The sequence below is a fragment of the Nematolebias whitei genome, chromosome 10 (genome assembly GCF_014905685.2).
Source record: "Nematolebias whitei isolate Nwh7 chromosome 10, NemWhi1, whole genome shotgun sequence".
NCBI lineage: Eukaryota > Metazoa > Chordata > Actinopteri > Cyprinodontiformes > Rivulidae > Nematolebias > Nematolebias whitei.
In genome coordinates, this window is record NC_056507.1 from 1082566 (window position 1) to 1104122 (window position 21557).

A 21557-nucleotide genomic window follows, 5' to 3' on the forward strand; every position below is an offset into this window, starting at 1 on the left:
GGATGGATGGATGGATGGAGGGATGGAGGGATGGATGGATGGATGGAGGGATGGATGGATGGATGAATGGAGGGATGGATGGATGGATGGATGGATGCACCAAGTGTAAGCTTGTAATTCCTGAATGCTCCTCAGACAGGTGGAGAGTGTGAATGGGGCAGTTCACCTGTCGAACTTCAACACAGGTGTGTCAGGAGAGCTCAGCGAGTTGACGCCCATGAAGCTCTTCTCCACTGCTCAGTGATTACGGAGGTTTAGGGGGCGGTTTTGTTTTTGCACGTTTGATGTTACAGACTATGCATTCAGTGTCAAGTTACAAAACGTGTCCATACAGTATGAACAATAAACAGCTGGAAAACAGCTGGCTTTAGAAGTACAGAAAATAAATGATGTTCCGGATGCCTGCAAAAATTTGGAGACTTTTTTGAGGCAGTATTTATTTTATGATTTCTTTTTTATGTGATCAAAATTCATGCGACGCAGATGCATGGCCTTAAAACTTGCATCGGAACATCAAGAACACCAGGAACGTTTACAGATATTCTGGAAGTTTCACCATAAATCTTCACAGTTTTGTAGAACAAAGTGAGAAACGGGCTTGAATGTCCATGGAGGTTGTTGTCAGGCATGTGGTGACAGATTTCATCATCACACTGTTCAACAATACTAGTGAAAGTGCATGTTTTAATAATAATGTGCAGCTCTTTTCTTTACAGGAATGTTCAAAAAGTCCAAGACGACCATCTGACACTCGTAAATTAGAGTTAATGCACCAATAAAAAGATTCAAGGAGCTGTTTGCTCCCAGAACAAATGCTTTGGTCTAAATCTAAGTGTACAGATAAACTGACACTTGGGCCTTTAGGCCTGGCACTATTTACTTGAACAACTTGCACACCAGATCCTGTACATCCAAATACAATTACCACTTCTTTTTGCTCTTCGTTGGGGCAAAACTTGTTTGTTGTCTGAATACAGTTTAACCTTATTCTTGCAGTAGTACATGTGTATAGGAACCACCATTCCCCCTCCCTCTCCTAAAAGTACTTAAACATGGTGGTGCTGGTCAGACACCCTGGATTGTTTGCGGTGACATGATTTGTTGTTGTTAAATTTACTGAGCCACCGTGTTACGATGTGCCGCTCACTTTATAGGAAGGTGGCTCCCGCTGCCATGAACAGCAAACGTTCATTCCAGTAAAAGAATTTGGGGCTTAAAGAAAATGTCAAACATGTAAACTGTCATTAAAATTCCTGCTTAAATTTAGTAACTTCAATAAAATATATTTTATGTATGAAAATGTAACAAACATGAGTGAATAATCAAAACAAAGTGTCAGAGCTCATAAATCTGAGCTCTCGTGTGGTCGATGGGAACTAAAAGGCTCATGTTGCATCCCAGTGAAAGAGCCTGAGGTTACCATGGCAACCAGAGAGGCATTGTTCTGCTAATTGTCCATCACTCAAGATGGAGGCTAATGAGAGTGTGAGCTGAGCAGGAGACACGACTGGTGTAAAAGAACAAACAATTTAAAATCTCGCACTAGCTCCAAAGAAGCAGCTGAGTTTTTAGAAACAAAAACACACACACAAAAAAAACCCAAATATTTTAACATAGATAGATAGATAGATAGATAGATAGATAGATAGATAGATAGATAGATAGATAGATAGATAGATAGATATAGATATAGATATAGATATATAGATACTTTGTGTATATATATCATATATATATATATATATATATATCATATATATATATCTATAGATATATCTATATCTACAGATATATCTAGATATATGTAGATATAGATATATCTATATATATATCAATATATCTATATTGATATATAGATATCTATATATAGATATATAGACAGAGTACATATAGAGAGAGAGAATATTTGTATTTTATATATGCATGCAGCCTGCAAAAGAAAAGTTGGTAAAGATGATGGATTTTTGGATGGTTCGATCGATTGTCGGATAAATGGATGGATGGATGGATGGATAGATGATGGATGGATGAATTGTCTGATAGATTATTGAATGAATTGATGGATGCATTGTTGGATCATTGGATGGATGGATTATTGAATAGATGGATGAATAGATGATGGATTCATGGATGGATGGATAGAGGATGGATGGATTGTTGGATATATGGATTGTTGGATATATGGATGGATGGATGGATGGATGGATGGATGTACTCCTCACCGATCAATACTTTCAATGTTTCATTTTATCCCACATGTGAAGGTAGTTAACTAAAGCCACATGAATTGAACAGATTTATAAAAACAAAAAATGTTAAACCGTGCACTGTTGTAGAAAGTCATAATAACTCTAATTGAAAAGTTTAATTTATTTTTACTTTATCTTTTGAATCTTATTGAATCATACTTAGTTGTACTGTAATTGTCAAATTATTTTAGAGGAGAGACCCACAAGCTTGATACTTTGTTTTTTAATATTAACCAGTATCTGTAAATGTAGTTAGAGCAGCCACAACGACTTCATCAAGCATCAAAAAGTGATTGTAGAAAGTGAAAATACCTCTTCTAGCTGGCAGGCCTTGATAATGGAGGTGTAGCGGTACTCATCGTAGGTCAAACCAAACAGGATGTTGTCCCGAATGGTCCCTGGTATGATCCATGACGTCTGTGATGAATAAGAGATCCTCCCGCTGTGTCTGACTGTACCCTCTGATGGCACCAGCTCTCCCAGGATCATCATGAGCAGAGAACTCTGAAGAACAGAAAAAAACATGGACGCACTTCGGCCACATCGCACTCCGAAGTACTAGCCTACCCCTACCCTCGGGTTTTGATTCCATATGATCGGGTCTCTCTTATAAATGAGTCCCCGAGGCTTAATGGGATTAATCTGTAGAGATAAAGGTTGACTGTGGGGAAAAGGTTAAATCATTCCACAACAAACTAATACACTGCCTCAAGAATCTGAATCAAGCATGTACTTTTTTAATTAACAGGCACAGCATCACTGTGGCCATATGTGCCAGCTTTGCAACAGATAACAATATTTGATGCTTGTTGAGGAAGATCTCCTGGAAACAAAAGAACTCCTCAGGTTAAGTATTACAGTAATTATTGTGACAAAACAATTTCCTAACTGAGGAAAACAAGTCTTCTCCTGAAAAATCTTTTTACGATGGTGAGGAATCTCTACAACTCACCATTCCTCACCATCGTAAAGCAAGTCGGGACATCCCTACCCCCTGTGTGAACGTGAAGGGGTGAACTTCAATACACAAAAGCTTTGTGATCACACCTAGTTATCAGCAAAGATGCATCATGGTGGCAACTTTCCAGATTCAGTCTAACAGTCACACACTTTCTTTTGTTTTCTGTGTAACAAGCAATTTTTCTTCAGTTTACCTTTCCTGAGCCAGTAGATCCAGCCACTGCAAGCATGGTGCCTTTGTCCAGGCACAGGCTGATGTTTCTGAGGACAGGCGTGACGTACAAGTTGGTGAAAAAGAGTCCGCTGTCCCCATTCAGGTGTCCGTTGTTTTTGTTCTCCAGCTTGATCTTCTCAAAGAGCTCCACTATCCCCTGCAGAGAGAGTCACAGTCAAAGGCCCCATTCACAATATTTCTTTTGTTCGGTCCAAGTCGGTCACAACTTGAACAAAATTGTCAACAAGTCCACACTGGTAGGAAGAACGTTTGAACTACTGACATTTAAAAATGCAAACAAAATGTAATCAACAGAACAACAAGAACATCACAATTTAATGGTGACAAGGTCGGGGTTACCCAAAAAGAACAAACAAACAACAACAAAACAGAAGAGTACTCAACAGTTTCATGGTTGTATTGGTTTCTAGAGCACAATGTGATTTTTGGTATGTACAAAGTACGCAGCTACGTCGTTTTTGAAAAGCTCTGTATTTGGAGTACACATGTAAAGGTACATCACTACCAGAATCTTTAAAGATCTCAAAAGTTCTCACCATTCTTTCAACCTTTATTTCTACAGGTTAGTCTCACTGAGCCACGAGGACTCGTTTAAAGAGAGACCTGATTTTAACAAAGAACACTGATGAGCTACAGCAACAATAGACAATCATATAAAAAGCAGATAAAATGAAAAATAAATAGAAGAAATGAAATGAAAAATGAAACAAAAGCAGCTACATTATAAAGCAGTGTAGAAAACTAAAACAGGAGCATGTCTGCATTGGTCCCTGCCAGGAGTCCAACAGATTCTTAAAACCACTTAGAGAGGTCAAGGTCGAGAGCTTCAGATCTTTTTACAAGATATTCCAGGAAACAGGAGCGGAGTAGGAGAAGGTCCTTTTGTCTAGTTCAGTCCTCATTGAGGGAACACTGCAGGTAATGATGTCCTGAGAGCGTACGCTGTAGCTGCACTCACACAGAGACATGTAGGAGGAGATGTATGAAGGCAGCAGACCAGGAAGTGATTTAAAGATGAAGATGTACCAGTGAGAGAGTCTGTGTGAAGTTAATGGTGACCAGTTAACCAGTGAATACTGGGTGCAGTGGTGGGTACGGTAGTTACGGCCAGTTATGAATCTTAGTTCACCATGATAGACAGCATCCAACATCTGCAGCATCCAACATCTGCAGCATCCAACATCTGCAGGGTTCTTGTAGGAGCGTTCATGTAAATAATGTCACCGTGATCAATTGAGGGAAGGAAAGTCACAGATACAAGGTGTTTCCTAACATTCAGGGTTAGACAGGATCTGTTTCTGAAAAACAAACCCAGTTTAACTTTCAGTTTCTTTATCAAGTTTTCCACATGGAGCTTAAAAGACCAGAACTCTTACAGTGCCCTCGAGCGTCCATGGACATTGCTCACTGCTATCATCGTCCCCCCTCTGCATAATGTCCATGTCACTATGTGCTGTTTGTGCGAGGTGTTTTTTAATATTAGCGTTTTTCTTCTCAGCCAAGAAGAAAAGTCTGCTAGGAATTGTTTTGCCTCCAATCTTACATGTGTCCAGTTGCACTACTTTTTGTCTGTCTAAATACAAAGTAGATCTCACTTGTAAATGAGTCTTCTAGGCTCAATGTGACTTATCTGTCTAAATAAAGGTTGAATGAATGAATCTTACTAGAAAGATCAACAAGAGAACCGCATACAACACATAATTTGCCTGTTGCCAAACTACTATGCAACAATCTAAAGCAATGGTCTGGACAAGCAAAGTTTTGTATAACTTTTCACCTTGATTTATGACCTTGACCTTGGAGCTGGGGTGATGAAAAGTGTTCATAAAACTTCATATAGTGACAGTGCATACGTAAATAAAGTTTTGTTTGTTTTAGTAAGGGTTTGTAAGGACATTCTTTTAGCAAATGACTTTGGTCAGTTTGTGATCCTTGTACTCCTGGACCTTACCGCTGCTTTTTACACTGTTGACCACAGTATCCTTTTATTGCAGTTGGAACACTGGGTTGGGATTACAGGTGCAGACTTAGCATGGCTCCATTTTTATCTGAGTGACAGGGGCTTTTGTGTTAATGTTGGTAACATTTTATCTGCTTCAGCATCTCTTTCCTGCGGGGTTCCGCAGGGTTCAGTTCTTATACCCCTTCTGTTTTCATTGTATCTGCTCCCTTTGGGGTCTATCCTGAGGAAACATGGTCTTCCTTTTTATTGCTATGCTGATGATTGTCAGCTTTATCTGCAATTTAAAACCCAGTGGTTCTTGTTCCATTCACCCTCTGTTAAAATGTCTTGATGACATTAAGGTATGGATGGCTTCAAAATTTTCAAGTTTTAACCATCAGAAAACTGAAGTTATTGTGTTTAGCCCTAGCTCCACTGCTGTCTCTGTTCCTGTAAGCCTCGACTCTCTTGAGCCATACCTTAAGCAGTCTGTTACAAATCTGTGGATGGTTAGACTTTGATTTTAAGTTTAGTAAACAGATTAACTCTGTTCTGCAGAAAAGCTTCTTCCAGTTAAGCTTAAGTCAGTTTTGTCAAGATCTGGCCTTGAAAAATAGTCCATGCCTTTATTACAACCCAACTAGACTACTGTAACACTCTTTGTGGTGGGGTCAGTCAGGTCTCCCTTTCACATCTCCGGCTCATCCAAAATGTTGTAGCTCGTCTATTAACAGGAACTCATAGGTCTGATCATATTTCACCAGTTTTATCCTCCCTTCACTGGTACCCTGTATGTACCAGAATTCCATTCATCCATCTATCCATCCATCCATTATCTATACCTGCTTCTTCTGTTTCGGGTCATGGGGGTCACTGGTGCCCATGTCCAGTCATCACTATGTGAGAGGCGGTGGACACCTGAACAGGTCGCAAGTCATCACACATCCCTGAGGGGAGCCAGTGCTGAGGGTTATGGTGGATGAGAAGTTGTGGGTCCTCACAGACTGCAGTCTGTTTAAGAAGTCCAGGACCCAGTTGCATAGGGAGGGGCTTAGTCCTACTATGAGTAGTTTGTCCATCAGGGTCTGGGGAATTATGGTGTTGAAGGCAGATGTGAAGTTCACAAAGAGCATATGGATGAAGGAGTCTTTCTGCTCCAGGTGGGTGAGAGCAGTGTGGACCACAGAGGAGATGGCGTCCTCTGTTGATCGATTCTTGAGGTATGCATACTATGAGGGTCCTCGCTGATATCCATGGTAGCTCTGATGTGGGTCATGACCAGTCTTTTGAAGCATTTGGTGACTATTGGAGTAAGGGCTACTGGCCAGTAGTCATTCAGACCAATCGCTACAGAGCTTTTAGAAACTGGGATGGTGATGGTGGTCTTCAGGCAGGTGGGAACAGATGCCAGGGTGAGGGAGGAGTTTAAGATGTCTGCCAGCACCTCGCAGAGCTGATTGGCACAGTCTGTCAGCACCTTCACTGGGATGTTGTCTGGGCCATTTGCTTTATGTGAATTAATCCTCCCGAACGTACTCCTTACTTCTGCTGAGGTCACGCTTAGGAACTCCTCTTCCGGTGGTGAGGTGAGTCTGGTGCTGGGTGTCTGTTTGGGTCTTCAAAGCATTTTTTAGTGTTTAGTTTTCTGCTTTAGATTTGATTTTGGTGTTTATTTCTTGTGGTTTTTAGTTCCTGTATTGGTCTTTCTGTTCAGTTTGTGTTTCCAGCCTTTGTCAGAGTTTTTTCAATGTTAGCCTCTGCTCCTCAGTCTGGCCACGCCCACTTACACCTGTTCCCTATGCTTGGTCCCAGCTGCAGTCATCGCTGCACTGTTTAGTCTATTTGCACTGGAGTTTCTGTCAGGTATCGTTGGTTTTCATGGCATATCCCTGGTTTCCTTTCACCTCATTGAATCTCTTTTTTAATTTGTTTGTTTATATAAAGTTTTTAAGCTTTTTTTTTAGCTCCTTGTCCTAAGCTGACTTTTTGGTTCCAACCTCTTTTACTTGGACATTCACTTTTTAATTGATTGTTGTATCCCATATCATTTGTAAGTTTATATTACTGATTTTGTTTACTGAACTCATTGTTTAAGGGCTTGTGGGTGTCCGTCCTACTGTGCTTGTTTACAGGGAATTTTCAAAGACAGAGGTGATCTTGGTGTCTCACAAAGGTCCTATTTTGTCTCATCTGTCATCACAAACCATCAGGACAAATAAAAGGGTGATGCAGCTCACAGTTAAAAAACGAGGAACCCTCCATGACTCGGCCACTTGTTCTCTGAGCTTTGTGGCATTTTATGGGTCACTGTTCCTTGTTCAGGTTTGTCTGCGAGTCTCATTCTGACGTAGGAACAGCTTCCAGTAAAGAAAGACATCAGCCCCCCTCTGAAAATGTGAGTAAATGGCACATTCCAGGAAGAGGAGAAGGCGAGAGGAGATTTTGGGAATTAGGAGATGAACACAGAGTTTCAAAGGGAGGACCAGAATGTTCCCAACTAAGTGTGGTGACCACACAAGGCTAATTAATGATGCATCTCGGGGAGAAAAGCCTTGATCTGCGCTCATTCTCTCACGGTATTGGGTGATGAATGAATCACACCTGTTAGATTAGGTTTACAGCTTTGGCCTATAGCCAATAAACAACTATCCTCTGTCAGTGAAGGTGAGCAATTAACTTTTATTCCTGCACTGCAAGGTGAATTTAGGGATTGGCCTTGTGCAAACATACTCTTTAAATATTATGGCTAATATACTGCAGCATGACGTGATTTAGGTGGTTTGACTTAGATAATATCTGAATACCCAACTTCACTGATGTAGGGCAGATATTTTTTAAATCATATTTTCAAGCAACAACTAAATTCAGAAATGTGTTATGATCACATATGAATTACACCATTAATTAAACAAGGCTGCATTCAACACTTTATTGTAGATGGCTTTTTTTAAGCTTTGTGTTAAAGCTCTGATTAAAATTTCAACGTCGTTATTGTACATGTTTTGTGTCACAGCGTGAGTGTCATCACAGCAGCAAAAAAAAAATCTTTCAGAGAGATGCAAAAACCTAATAAAAAATCACAGTTATGAAGCTTTGAGTTGCTATAACAAGATAATTGTAGGTTCCATGAAACAGGATTTGTAGAAACTTGTGCTCTGATCTGAAGATTTATTTAGTTTTGACAGACGAACACAAACCTCATCCCAGGATGCAGACACGTTGACAAGCTCCAGTCCAACAGTGGTTAGGTTGTAATCCAGCATCATGTACTCCTCCTTCAGCAAGAAATCCTACAGAAGGACACGGGGGGGGGGGGGGGGGGGGGGTGTTCCATTCAAATCACATCTTCTTAGTTCCTTTAAAAGTAAGAAACCTGAGACTCACCCCCTGCAGCCACTTTAAACCTTTTTAATTGCCATCCTATTCACTGCAGGCCAGTATAACATTAGGACAGTACTCAGTTCCTAATGTAAAAATACTTAACTTAACACACCGACAGTACTACCATATACTAAAGACATGTACATAAAACAATGCTACACAACGAGATTCACCTCTGTCATGATGCAAACTTAAATTTGGTTTTGATTTAATGTTTCATGTTTCACGATACAGTTTTGAGAAAGGACCGCAAAGACGACACTGGGTGCCGTTCAAAAACCACCAGTCAAACCAGACACATCCTGCTAGGATGTGCTGACATTAATAAACAAGTGGTGAGCAAGAGGTACATCGATGTCCCCGTCCCTGAAGAATTTGAACAGTGAATGTTTGTAGTTTTTGAGATGAGTGTTTTTCTGGACATGGATTGAACAGAAAGCAAGTAAACTTGAATGTTTTTGGTACAAGATATTCAAGTTGGTAGAAGTTACAGTGTTGAAGAACTGCTGGTTTTTTTTTTGTTTGTTTGTTTTTCTTGTTTGAGGCAGATAAGAATGACGGATCCTGGCAAGTGGACGGTGTAATTTTATCCACCACCCGGTGAAAGGGTGGAGCCGGGGGTAATGGTAGCCTTGTCCACCATAGATTAATCTTCAGCCACCTCAGTTGTTTGAGTAACTGATTGGCAGGCCGTAGACTGAGGAAGTCCTCTGGATTGGGGATGAAACTTAAAGAAACTGATCCAGATGACACAATTTAACCTTTTTTGTTGTTTGAGTAACTATATCAGTGGTGTTCAATACGTCGATCATGATCTACCGGTCGATAGCAAAGGTAATATGAATAGATTGCATGGCATTAAAACAATAGACATCAGCCTATCATCCATCCTCTCTATGAAATTTGACACTTGATTGACATACATGGCAGCCAATCTGAGACCTGACCTTTTCTGACATGGGTCACCATGCATGGATGCAGAGCAGATCTTCATGATTTAACCCCCAGGAGCAACTTGGGATAAGTTGGTCTATCCAAGGCCAAATGGGGGAGCCAATTTCAGATAAACAACAATTGTTTTGGGACAGGCCGACTACTGATTTCTCGTCTGCCTCCATAGTTTCTGCTGGTTTACTCAGTGGCGAATCCAAACAGCCAGATTTGTGGTCATTCTGACGGTCCGTGCTTGTAGCCTTCTGGAAGGCCGGTTCCTTCATGCCAGCGAGTTCTAGGAGTCGCAAGTGGCCTGCGATTCTCAGAAATTGTGTCCAGCTTATGGTTTAGCTCACAAAGCATTTAAGTCTGAGTGCTCAAAGCACGGTGCAATCCTTCACATAAGGTAGGCAGCCTCACCATTGCCAAAACTGCTGCCGACGTCTTTTTAATTTGTCGATATCCCAGGTAACTGCTGATTCCAAAAAGCAGAAACCCTGTTATCATAAATCCAATAATGTACGCATCTTCAACGTCCTCAGCGTCCTCAATGTTTTTTGCCCTGCTTCCCACAGGAAGGAGGTTAAGGAGCATTAAGTGTAGAACCACTAAACTGAGGAACAGCTTCTACCCTGATGCTGTTAGACTCATGAATCTCTAACCAGAATAATCACTGTGAAAAATCACATCATGTTGCTGCTGATCTGTTTTATGTTGCTGCTGATCTGTTTCATGTTGCTGCTGATCTGTTTCATGTTGCTGCTGATCTGTTTCATGTTGATGTGTTCATTCGTGCTCATCTGCTCACACAGACTCATGTTCATGTTTGTGCTGATGTTCAGTATAATGTTTTTATGCTACTAGTGCTTAGTGTATTTTTATTAATGTTTTTCTTAGTTCATATCTTAGATCTTATTACTGTATTTATTTTACATTTTAATACGTTTGTTGGATGGAACTGGGACCCTGTGCACATAATTTCGTTCCACCACATCACAGGTGTCAAAGTCCAGGCCTCGAGAGCCGGAGTCCTGCAACTTTTAGATGTGTCTCTGATGCCACACAGCTGAATCAAATAAGGAGGTCATTAGCAGGACTTTGGAGAACTTGACTGTACTGAGAAGCTAATTTAGTCATATGATTCCGCTGTGTGGCATCAAAGACGCATCTAAAAGTTGCAGGACTCCGGCCCTCGAGGCCTGGAGTTTGACACCCCTGCACCACATGTACCACATGCGGTGCGAATGACAAACAAAGAACCTTGAAACCTTGTAACAGACAATACAAACAGGCACATCATCTTCCATACACCCTAGGAATTCATGATATGCCTGCCACATGGATGCCCTGCCACATGTGCCATGTGTCACACTGTTCTGGAAGTAGCTGTGGATTTTCTGGCCATGTGCATGCTTTACTTCTAAGATTCTCTGGGACAGCTTGGCCCTCGCTGTTCTCAGTGCTGACTGGTCACCTGCTTTGAGTGTGGAGTCTGGGCCCTCAGCAGTGCACGCATCTCTGAAGCCATCCATGGCTTCTGGTTGGATCTGGTAGTGATGGTTTTAGTGGTGGTGATGTCACCAATTCATTTGCTGTCCTCCTCAGTCCACTTTGTTTCAAACAGACTCTGACCGTTATGACCTTTGACCGTGGAGTTCACCTCTGGTCTCTTCAGAAGTTGTTCTTGACTCTCTGGTTAGCATTATGTGTGTCTACTTATTGTGGACATGTCCAGAGAAGTTGTCTCCAGTCCTGTGGACGATAACCTTCTGAATAATGTGAGCAGTTGTGGTCAGCCAAACATCAAGCTGATGGAGATGCTCTGATTACCTTCAACATGATGTCAATCTCTTGATGTCTTTCTGAGCTCCTGAGACACAGTGCTCAGCTTCCTGTGCTTCATGTGCAGTGTGTTACACACCATGATACCAAACAGCCATGTGACTACCTGTCACCCTTTAAACACACTGATTGATTACAGACTGACTTCAGACGGACTTCAGACGGACTTCAGACTGACTTCAGACTGACTTCAGGCTGATTACAGACTGATTACAAACTGACTTCAGACCGATTACAGACTGACTTCAGGCTGACTTCAGGCTGACTTCAGACCGATTACAGACTGACTTCAGACTGACTTCAGACTGACTTCAGGCTGACTTCAGGCTGATTACAGACTGATTACAAACTGACTTCAGACCGATTACAAACTGACTTCAGGCTGACTTCAGGCTTACTACAGACTGATTACAGTCTGACATCAGACTCATTACAGACTGACTTCAGACTGACTTCAGGCTTACTACAGACTGACTTCAGGCTGATTACAGACTGACTGCAGACCAACTACAGACTGATTACAAACTGACTTCAGACAGATTACAGACTGACTGTAGACCAACTACAGACTGATTACAAACTGACTTCAGACAGATTACAGACTGACTTCATTCAGGCTGATTACAGACTGATTACAGTCTGACATCAGACTCATTACAGACTGACTTCAGACTGACTTCAGACTGACTTCAGACTGATTACAGACTGACTGCAGACCAACTACAGACTGATTACAGACTGATTACAAACTGACTTCAGACCGATTACAGACTGACATCAGATTCATTACAGACTGACTTCAGGCTTACTACAGACTGATTACAGACTGACTTCAGGTTGACCAGGCTTACTACAGACTGATTACAGACTGACTGCAGATCAACTACAGATTGATTACAGACTGACATCAGACTCATTACAGACTGACTTCAGACCGATTACAGACTGACATCAGATTCATTACAGACTGACTTCCGACTGACTTCAGGCTTACTACAGACTGATTACAGACTGACTTCCGACTGACTTCAGGCTTACTACAGACTGATTACAGACTGACTTCAGAATGACTGCAGACCAACTACAGACTGATTACAGACTGACTTCACACTGAAGATACCCAGAAGGCTGATGACAGGACACACCTGAGTCTAGCATGTCTCTGTGGTCAGATTAGACCAGTTTCATTTGTTTTTTTAAAAACAATTATTGTTGATGTTATTATTTTGTCCTTTGGACATATTTTGGGTTTTGGTGAACTATTTAACATCTGACTTATAAATGTAAACTTGTAAATTCAAGATAACAAAATGAACCAAAATGTAAAAACAGTTCCAGGTTTCTTTAGTTGATTTTTAGTATTTGATTGCCTCTCTTGAACAAAAGGGTTTAGTGGATCCACCTACCTCAATCTTTTTGACCAGTGCCAGCGTGTCGTACCACATTTGGATGGAGCCTGGCAGCTGGCGGGTAAGCGTCATACGAAGCACTATGCAGTAGGAGGCTGTGGTGAAAATTCGACGCAGGATAATGCCTTTGCTGACTGCATACGGCACTATGGCTGAGATGATGACTAAGATGGCAGAGAAGAAGTACGAGGCACTGTAGAAATACCGCAGAGAGCCAATCTTTCTAGTTAGTGTCATTTCATCCCTGAGGAGACAAAAGATCAGTGACAAGCGATGATTCGGTCTTTAATCACGATACAATGTGATTCAACATGAGTTTGATTGAGCACATTGAGATTTAATGCAACATAATACAACAAAGCAACATGATGGTCCTATGTAAGTCATTAGACCATTTAATTTAAAATAACCAAGCTTTTTCATAAAACTGACTCGCAATCAATAAATATTAGACAAAAACAGTTTTACTGCTAAATTCAACGTGCCAGTTTAATGTGTTTTAGTAATATAGCAATGAGAAGCAAAACGGATTTTAGACATTATTAATAATAAAATTCAGCTTTTTGTGTCTACAAGTCACATTGCTTTAAACACATTTTACGAGTGTTTGCTGCTGTTCAATATAGCGCAGTTGCAGTACTTCTCTTGAACTGCAGGTGGCACTAAACAGAAAACAATACAGCTAAACAGCAGGAGGTGCAGCCAGAAGAAGAGTTGTTTTCTGTATGTCATGAAAGGTAATCTGCAGAATGACATTTTAACTTTTTTTCCCGGTGGATCCCTGTGTGTAGAAACAATTGTGCTGCTGACTTTTAATTATCGAATCAGATTTAATTATCAAATCAGATTTTATTGGTATAAAGCAGGGTGTCCAGGCTTTTTCATCATTGAGCTGGGTTGAATCCCCAGTAGGACCCGGGGTCTTTCTGTGTGCAGTTTGCATGTTCTTCTCGTGCTTGCGTGGGTTTTCTCTGAGTACTCCGGATTCCTCCCACAGACCAAAAACATGCATGTTGGGCTGCCTTCAGGTCCAGGCCTCCCTTACAAAAGATCTGTGATGTCACGAGGATCCACCTGGTTAAATAAAGGGTCATTTGGACAGCAGCCACCTGGAGTGTGCATGTGCCACTTCACACTTGGAGCATCTCACACCTTCGTGTGGGGTTCCCCTGAAAATCTTCACTCTGAGACCTGGATTCTGAGACCATAACATTTGACCTTGATTTGTGACCTTGACCTTGAAGCCGGGGTGAAGAAAAGATTACATGACAAGCTGTGTAGTTTGATGTATGAAGTTTCATTAAATTATCAGGATCGGATCAGAAGTTAAGAGCCAAAGATCTTGTTTGGGCTTTGACCTTGATTTGTGACCTTCACCCTGAAGCTGGGCTGATGAAAAGTGTACGTGACACTCCGCCTAGTGATGATGCATATGTGCACCAAGGAGCGGATCAAAAGTTACGGGTGAGACAACAGAAAGTTTATGGACGGTCAGACTAAAAGGGAAAACGCCGACCTATTGACGAGTGTATAGAAATTATTCTGCAACATCTGTTCACCTGTCAATAAAAATAACAAATCAATGGTATAATATGACATAAACACTCACTGTCTGATGTTCTTGATGATGGTCTCCATCACCTCCTCCCAGCCGTACGCCTTCACAGAATGAATGTTCTCCACAATCTCTGATGTCAGAGCCAGACGGCGGCTGATCAGCCCGGCTCGCTTCACCCTGTCCACAGCACCAAACACAAAACAGCGTTGTTGACACACGTTTGCGTGGACAGTGTATTATCAGTGTCACTGCTAACGTGTGGTTACGTGTCCCCACCGGTGAGGTCCCATCTTCATGGAGAGCCAGGCCTGGACGATGCCGAGCAGAGTGAGAGCTGCCAGAGCACAGAAACAGTTGACCTGGATCAGCTCCCAGATCAGACCCGTGCACAGAATGCACTGCAGAGGGGTGATCCAGATGAAGTGGGCCAGACCCAGACTCTGGAACACAGAGAACATGAAGATGACACAAGGACACGCTAATATGACTTCTGTGGCCAGGTTCATCCCAAGAAAACATCAAAAAACACCTTGGAACCTGTGGAAGGACATAAAGCTGCTCAATTAACCAACTTAGTCCAAGATAACGAAACAAAAAGAACCAAGAAAACGTGTTTTAGATGTAAATTGGAAAAACATGAGGGTTAAACAATGTTAAACATGTCCTTTAACAGGCACCACGAGTGGATGGACAACATTTAGGCACCCCGAGGTGTGTTTAACATGTTTAATTTATTACATTTACAAATCAGAAGACGTTCAGTTCTTTGTAGGATTTTATTTTGCATCAAGCCTAATTATTTGAAACAAACACCGTACTGTGTGTAGTGTTACTCCCTTACTAACTACTCAACAGGAGACGAGGTTAAACGTTGCAGGGAACAAACAGAAGTTTGTCGAAGAATCTACTTTCATCAACACGGTTCTGTTGGATCTCACCTGAACTACAGATGCAACACTCAGCTTTCACTTCACTCCATTCGCTTGCCCTACACCTACACAATAAAGCCCCGCCCCCTTTGTGTTGGCCAGTCCTGATGCACAGCTGGTGATAATTGTCCCAAAGCAAGCAGCAGAGTGTTTCCACATTCGACACCTCGGTGAGACCATCACAGTTCTGCCCACATTCATGGCCTCCAGCTGCATCTATCACGGCCTCACGGTAGTTTTCAGTTTGGTAACTTTCTGCTGATCAACCAAAGCCCGATTGTTTTTGTAGTTTTGTCTTCTGTTTGTCCCACAGAGCAGAACAAGATGCCACAACTGTCCTGAAGCAATCTCTTGACGATCACAATGACTGTCCGTCGACAAACTACAATACAGCAATCTACAGTAATGGCCTGAACAAGAAAATGACTTTGACCTTGATTTGTGACCTTGACCTTATGGCTGGAGTGACATGCTGTCTATATAGCTTTGTCCGTCCATCCATCATCTTCCTCTTGACTCAGGTCTCGGGGCAGCATCTTGAGCAGGGAGGTCCAGACATCTCTCTCCACAGCCTCTTCCAGTTCTTCTGGGAGGACTCCAAGGTGTTCCCAGACCAAACGAGACACAGAGTCTCTCCAGCGTGTCCTGGGTATTCCTTGGGGTCTCCTCTGTCAGACATGCAAGAAGCACCTCCATAGGGAGGCACCCAGGGAGCATCCTTACCAGATGAACCATCTCAACTGGCTCCTCTGGATGCGGAGGAGCAGTGGTTCTACTCTGAGTCTCTCCTGATAGCTGAACTTCTCCCCCTGTCTCTGAGGAAGAGTCCAGCTCCTGCAGAGGAAACTCATTTCAACCTCCTGGATCCACGATCTCATTCTTTCAGTCTCTACCAGAGTTCATGACCAGAGGTGAGGGGAGGAACGTAGACTGACCAGTAAACAGAGAGCTTTGTCTTACAGCTCAGCTCCCTCTTCACCACAACAGACCGGCACAGAGTCCACAATACTGCAGACACTGCACCAATCCATCTGTCAATCTCTCGCTCCATTCTCCCCTCATCCATGAACAAAACCCTGAGATACAAACTCCTCCACTTGAGGCAGAACCTCACCCTCGACCTGAACAGAACAATCCACCCTTTTCCAACTGAGGACCACGGCCTCAGATTTGGAGGTGCTGGTTCTCATCCCAGCTGCTTCACGCTTGGATGTGAACCGTTCCAGTGAGAGCTGAAGATCACGGCACTATGACTCCAACAGGACCACATCATCTGCGAAGAGCAGAGATGAATCCTGAGGCCACTGAACCGGACTCCCTCCACCCCCTGGCTGCATCAAGAAGTTCTGTCCATAAAAGTTATGAACAGAATCAGTGACAACGGGCAGCTCTGGAGGGGTCCAACTCCCACCCTGAAGGGGTCCAACTCCCACCCTGGAGGGCTCCAACTCCCACCTTGGAGGGGTCCAACTCCCACCCTGGAGGGGTCCAACTCCCACCCTGGAGGAGTCCAAGTTCCACCCTGGAGGGGTCCAACTCCCACCCTGGAGGGGTCCAACTCCCACCTTGGAGGGGTCCAACTCCCACCCTGGAGGAGTCCAACTCCCACCCTGGAGGGGTCCAAGTTCCACCCTGGAGGGGTCCAACTCCCACCCTGGAGGGGTCCAACTCCCACCCTGGAGGGGTCCAACTCCCACCTTGGAGGGGTCCAACTCCCACCCTGGAGGAGTCCAACTCCCACCCTGGAGGAGTCCAACTCCCACCCTGGAGGAGTCCAAGTTCCACTCTGGAGGGGTCCAACTCCCACCCTGGAGGAGTCCAAGTTCCACCCTGGAGGGGTCCAACTCCCACCCTGGAGGAGTCCAACTCCCACCCTGGAGGAGTCCAACTCCCACCCTGGAGGGGTCCAACTCCCACCCTGGAGGAGTCCAAGTTCCACCCTGGAGGAGTCCAAGTTCCACCCTGGAGGGGTCCAACTCTCACCCTGAAGGGGTCCAACTCCCACCCTGGAGGGCTCCAACTCCCACCTTGGAGGGGTCCAACTCCCACCCTGGAGGAGTCCAAGTTCCACCCTGGAGGGGTCCAACTCCCACCCTGGAGGGGTCCAACTCCCACCCTGGAGGAGTCCAACTCCCACCCTGGAGGAGTCCAACTCCCACCCTGGAGGGGTCCAACTCCCACCCTGGAGGGTCCGACTTGATGTCAACAATGCAAACCAAACTCTCGCACCGCTTGTATATGGACCGAACGGCCTGTAACAACGGGCCCCCAATCCATACTCACAGAGCACTCGTGATAGTTGCTTCAAGTTTTGTTATAATAATTTTTACTATCTTAAGCAGATCAGAAGTTACGGGCAGGACAAGATAAAGAATCATTTTCTTTCACCTCATCAAGCTTGTTGAGGTGGGCGGACATCAGGCTGACGAGCTGACCGGTGCTGATCTTGTCCAAGACTCGGCTGGACAGCTTCAGGGTCTGAAAGATCCAAAGTCAGGGTCAGCTCGCAGTAGATTTAAGTCTGTTTGATCACCTTGTGCAAAAACACCAGTTCCATGCTATTACACAACTAAAACAAACTTTAAAACATGATTTACTTGTTTTTATTTAAAATCAGGAATCCAAATACTGTTACTACTGCATTAAACATTGCTTATAATGATTATATTATAGGTATAATCATATTATATTACAAATATATGAATTTTAATGCATAGCTATAAATATGGAGACTGTGCGGACACAAGAGAACATGGTGACAGTCACTCTGTTTAAAATCAATGTTTCAAATTTTTCTTGCACTCGAGACAGATTTTAAAAGCCATCTTAAAACCTTACAATCCGTGGTGACTACAGATTGCGGGGATTTTAAAACTGTGCATTGGGACATTTCAAAATAAAGGTTTTCCATTAGATATTTGTGCTACAAAACTGTCAACTTGTTTAATTCGTAAAAATTAATTATTCCAGTGGAGAATCGTGACTATAAGAGCTAGACCTTCAGTTAGGACATATTATTCTAGAAATCCACTAAATGCTAACATCGAAATGCTACGGAGTCGCTGCCCAATCCATCACTTCCCTTTTAGTTTCACAAACCAGGAAGTCACGGAACAGGAAGTGTCTTCCCCTTTTTATACACCAGGAACAACTTCTTACTTATGGTGACATTTTTTACAGAACCCAGCAACAATCTGAAAATAAATACAAAACTTTACACTAAACCCAACATTACCCAGAAGGCCCTGCAGCTCATTCAGTTTCTAGAATTCAAGTACAACATGTAAGTTCAATAATTCTGACTAAAATTTAACAGTAACCCACAGAACGTACCACTTCTGTAAAAGTTCATCATGTAATGAAACAAAACTCACCTTAAATGTTGAAAATTATTTGATATTAACCTTCATTATTTTAGAGCAACTATAATTTCTGTGTTGGTTTTTGAATTTACAAGTTGCATTTAAATGCATCACAAATCTTCATGTGGATGAAAAACAAAGTAAGCAGGGCCTTCCTGAAGGCTCAGAACCCTATATGTTGGCCCCACCCACTCTACATCAAGTCTGTGATTGGCTAATTTTCTTGTCAGTTATTAAAGAAACTCGTCACCAAAGTCCATGCTCGATAATCCAACAATGTTCAGTCAGGTCATCTGGATACAAACATACACCTGCAACAAACTCCTGCAGAGCCTCTGACCGAGCTCCGCCTTCTCTCCCGACACTGAAGTCCTAACCAATGAGACAGAACCTTCATACACATTCCTGCCTGGACGCAAAACTTAAAAGAATCTGACTGGACGTCTGAGTTTCGTGTCTTGCTCAACAGCAAAGTAGTTTACAGAAAATAAGCAATATTTAGTGAAAAATAAAGAAAAACTACATTGAAAAATTATAACTTATTAACTATCAAATACAATTTTTAATGTAACGTTTTGAATTTTTGAGGCTGTCTCTGAAGGCGTAGAAGGCCCTGGGGGTTCCCTCTGATTTTTACATGATGATGTGTTTTAAACACTGAATGTAATGGAAAAAGCAAAAATCAGCTTCTGCTTGGGCCGGTTGTCTTTCACACCTTCTTGTAAATGAGACTGAAGAGAGCAATGCGAATCTGCATGCCCAGGTGATGCAGGCCGAAGATGGCGGGCTGCAACAGGATTAAGCGAGCGGTGAAGAGGAGGCCGAGGCCCAGGGCCAGGTAGTATCCCTGACTCCGTTCGGGAGCATGGAAAGGGTCGAAGGAAGCGATGATGCGACCTGAAAGCTGAGGCTGCACAGCCTTGGATGCTTCCTGCAAAGAGAAGAGCAGACGAGAGATTAAATTTTATACGAAACTCCATCCAAGCCAACCCAGTTTGGAGCCTTTAGACATGTTCACTGAACAGATCTGCTGCCAATCACACATCCGCAGCAGCACTGCGTTTAGTTTGGACTTCCTGCCAGAGGTTACTGATGGATCCAGTATGTGGCCCCTGTTGTATCTTTAAAATTAAAGTGCCAGGTTTATTGTCCAAGACACCGGTTTTATAAGTTACACATTAATTTTAAACAAATTTCACTTTTGGATACTAATATTTTATGAGTATCAGCAAACGGGTGCAGCCAGATTGCTGAATAATTATTAGCTAACAAATTAATTATTTAACTTTTTTCTTTCTAACACAAGAATAAAAACCAGAATGGCACAGCAAACCATTCATTCATTCATTCATTCATTCATTCATTCATTCATTTTCATCCAATTTCAGTCAGATACTGATGTTGTGTGTTTAATGTAAAAACCATAAAGACCCTCTGCTGGCCTGGCCTCCACTCAGACCTTTCTCTGAAGCGTAGTCTTTATTGTCGTCTTTACATCTCAGCTAACGAGCATTCTTGTTGTCTAGACGACCGACTCCAGCTGAGGGATCAGCTGCTGCTCCTGTGAGTCTGAGACACGTCGGTGCTACATGTTCATGCTGTTCAGATGTCTTTAAAACAGATCTTTATGAGCATTCTCCTGTAAGACAACATCCTTGTTGGAGTCAGTCTCCCCACCATCACAGACATCTACACCTCCAGATGCAGGAAGAGGACCACCTGCATCATGAAGGACCACACTCACCCAGCACACACACTTTTTGCCCCACTCCCCTCAGGAAGAAGGTTGAGGAGCATTAAGTGTAGAACCACTAGACTGAGGAACAGCTTCTACCCTGAGGCTGTTAGACTCATGAATCTCTAACCAGAAGAATCACTGTAATGCCACTTTGATTGTTCATATGTGCTGCTGATTATCCATGCTGCTGATCTCATGCTGCTGATTTATTTCTAGCTGCTGTGTTCATTTGTACTCATCTGCTCACACAGACTCATGTTCGTGCTGCTGTTGTTTGGTGCATTGTTTTTTTCATTATTAGTGTTTAGCATATTCTTAGTTCATATCTTGATCTTATTACTGTTTTTCTTTTCAGAATCAGAATCAACTTTTATTTTCACTGCATAGAAGCACAATGAAGTTACATTTTAGTACAGCCGTCGAAAGAAAACAAACATGGGTAGACGGGGATGCTTGAGGCTGCATCCTCATGGGAAGCGCTGCCCTTTTCATTTAGATAAGGAAAAGGGAAAACATGAGGAAAGAGGATTCAAAAAGCGTACAATACAATACGTTCATCATGTCCTGGATGACTGAGAATCTTCACTGAGGAAAGAGGAGGTTGCAAAAAGCCCCAGCACAAGAAAAAGCAACATTCTGGTGACAAAAAGACATATGTCTTTAAATGTTTCTAAACACTCTAAAAGAACACAGAATGTCATGATTTCAGCTCCCTGCCTCCTCTCTGCCATGGCTGCACTTTAGCTCTTGGCCACACCCATTCTCCGCAGCAGAACGGAGATCACAGTGGAGGAAGGAGGAGCTGCAGGAGGACGTTTCTCCTGCAGTGTGGACTGCACAAAGGTGCAGCAGGTGCTAAATATCCATCCATCATCTTTTACCCGCTTCTTCCATTTTGGGTCACAGGGGTCTCCGGTGCCCATGTCCAGCAGTCACTGTGCGAGGGGTGGGGGACACCCTGGACATGTCTCCAGTCCATCACAGGGACACCCTGGACAGGTCTCCAGTCCATCACAGGG

At 42.9% G+C, this 21557-nt stretch overlaps 1 protein-coding gene across 1 annotated transcript in view; it reads right to left on the minus strand.

Annotated features, from left to right (window-relative positions):
* Positions 1–21557, minus strand: part of cftr (CF transmembrane conductance regulator) — a 52368-nt gene that overhangs the window by 10058 nt on the left and 20753 nt on the right. Inside the window, exons 4-11 of the mRNA XM_037683061.1 lie at positions 19516–19731; positions 17827–17916; positions 14786–14949; positions 14561–14686; positions 12949–13195; positions 8584–8676; positions 3404–3580; positions 2562–2753 (exon numbers count right to left, since the gene is read on the minus strand). Coding sequence (XP_037538989.1) covers positions 2562–2753; positions 3404–3580; positions 8584–8676; positions 12949–13195; positions 14561–14686; positions 14786–14949; positions 17827–17916; positions 19516–19731 — 1305 coding nt within the window. The remainder of the gene's footprint in view (positions 1–2561; positions 2754–3403; positions 3581–8583; positions 8677–12948; positions 13196–14560; positions 14687–14785; positions 14950–17826; positions 17917–19515; positions 19732–21557) is intronic.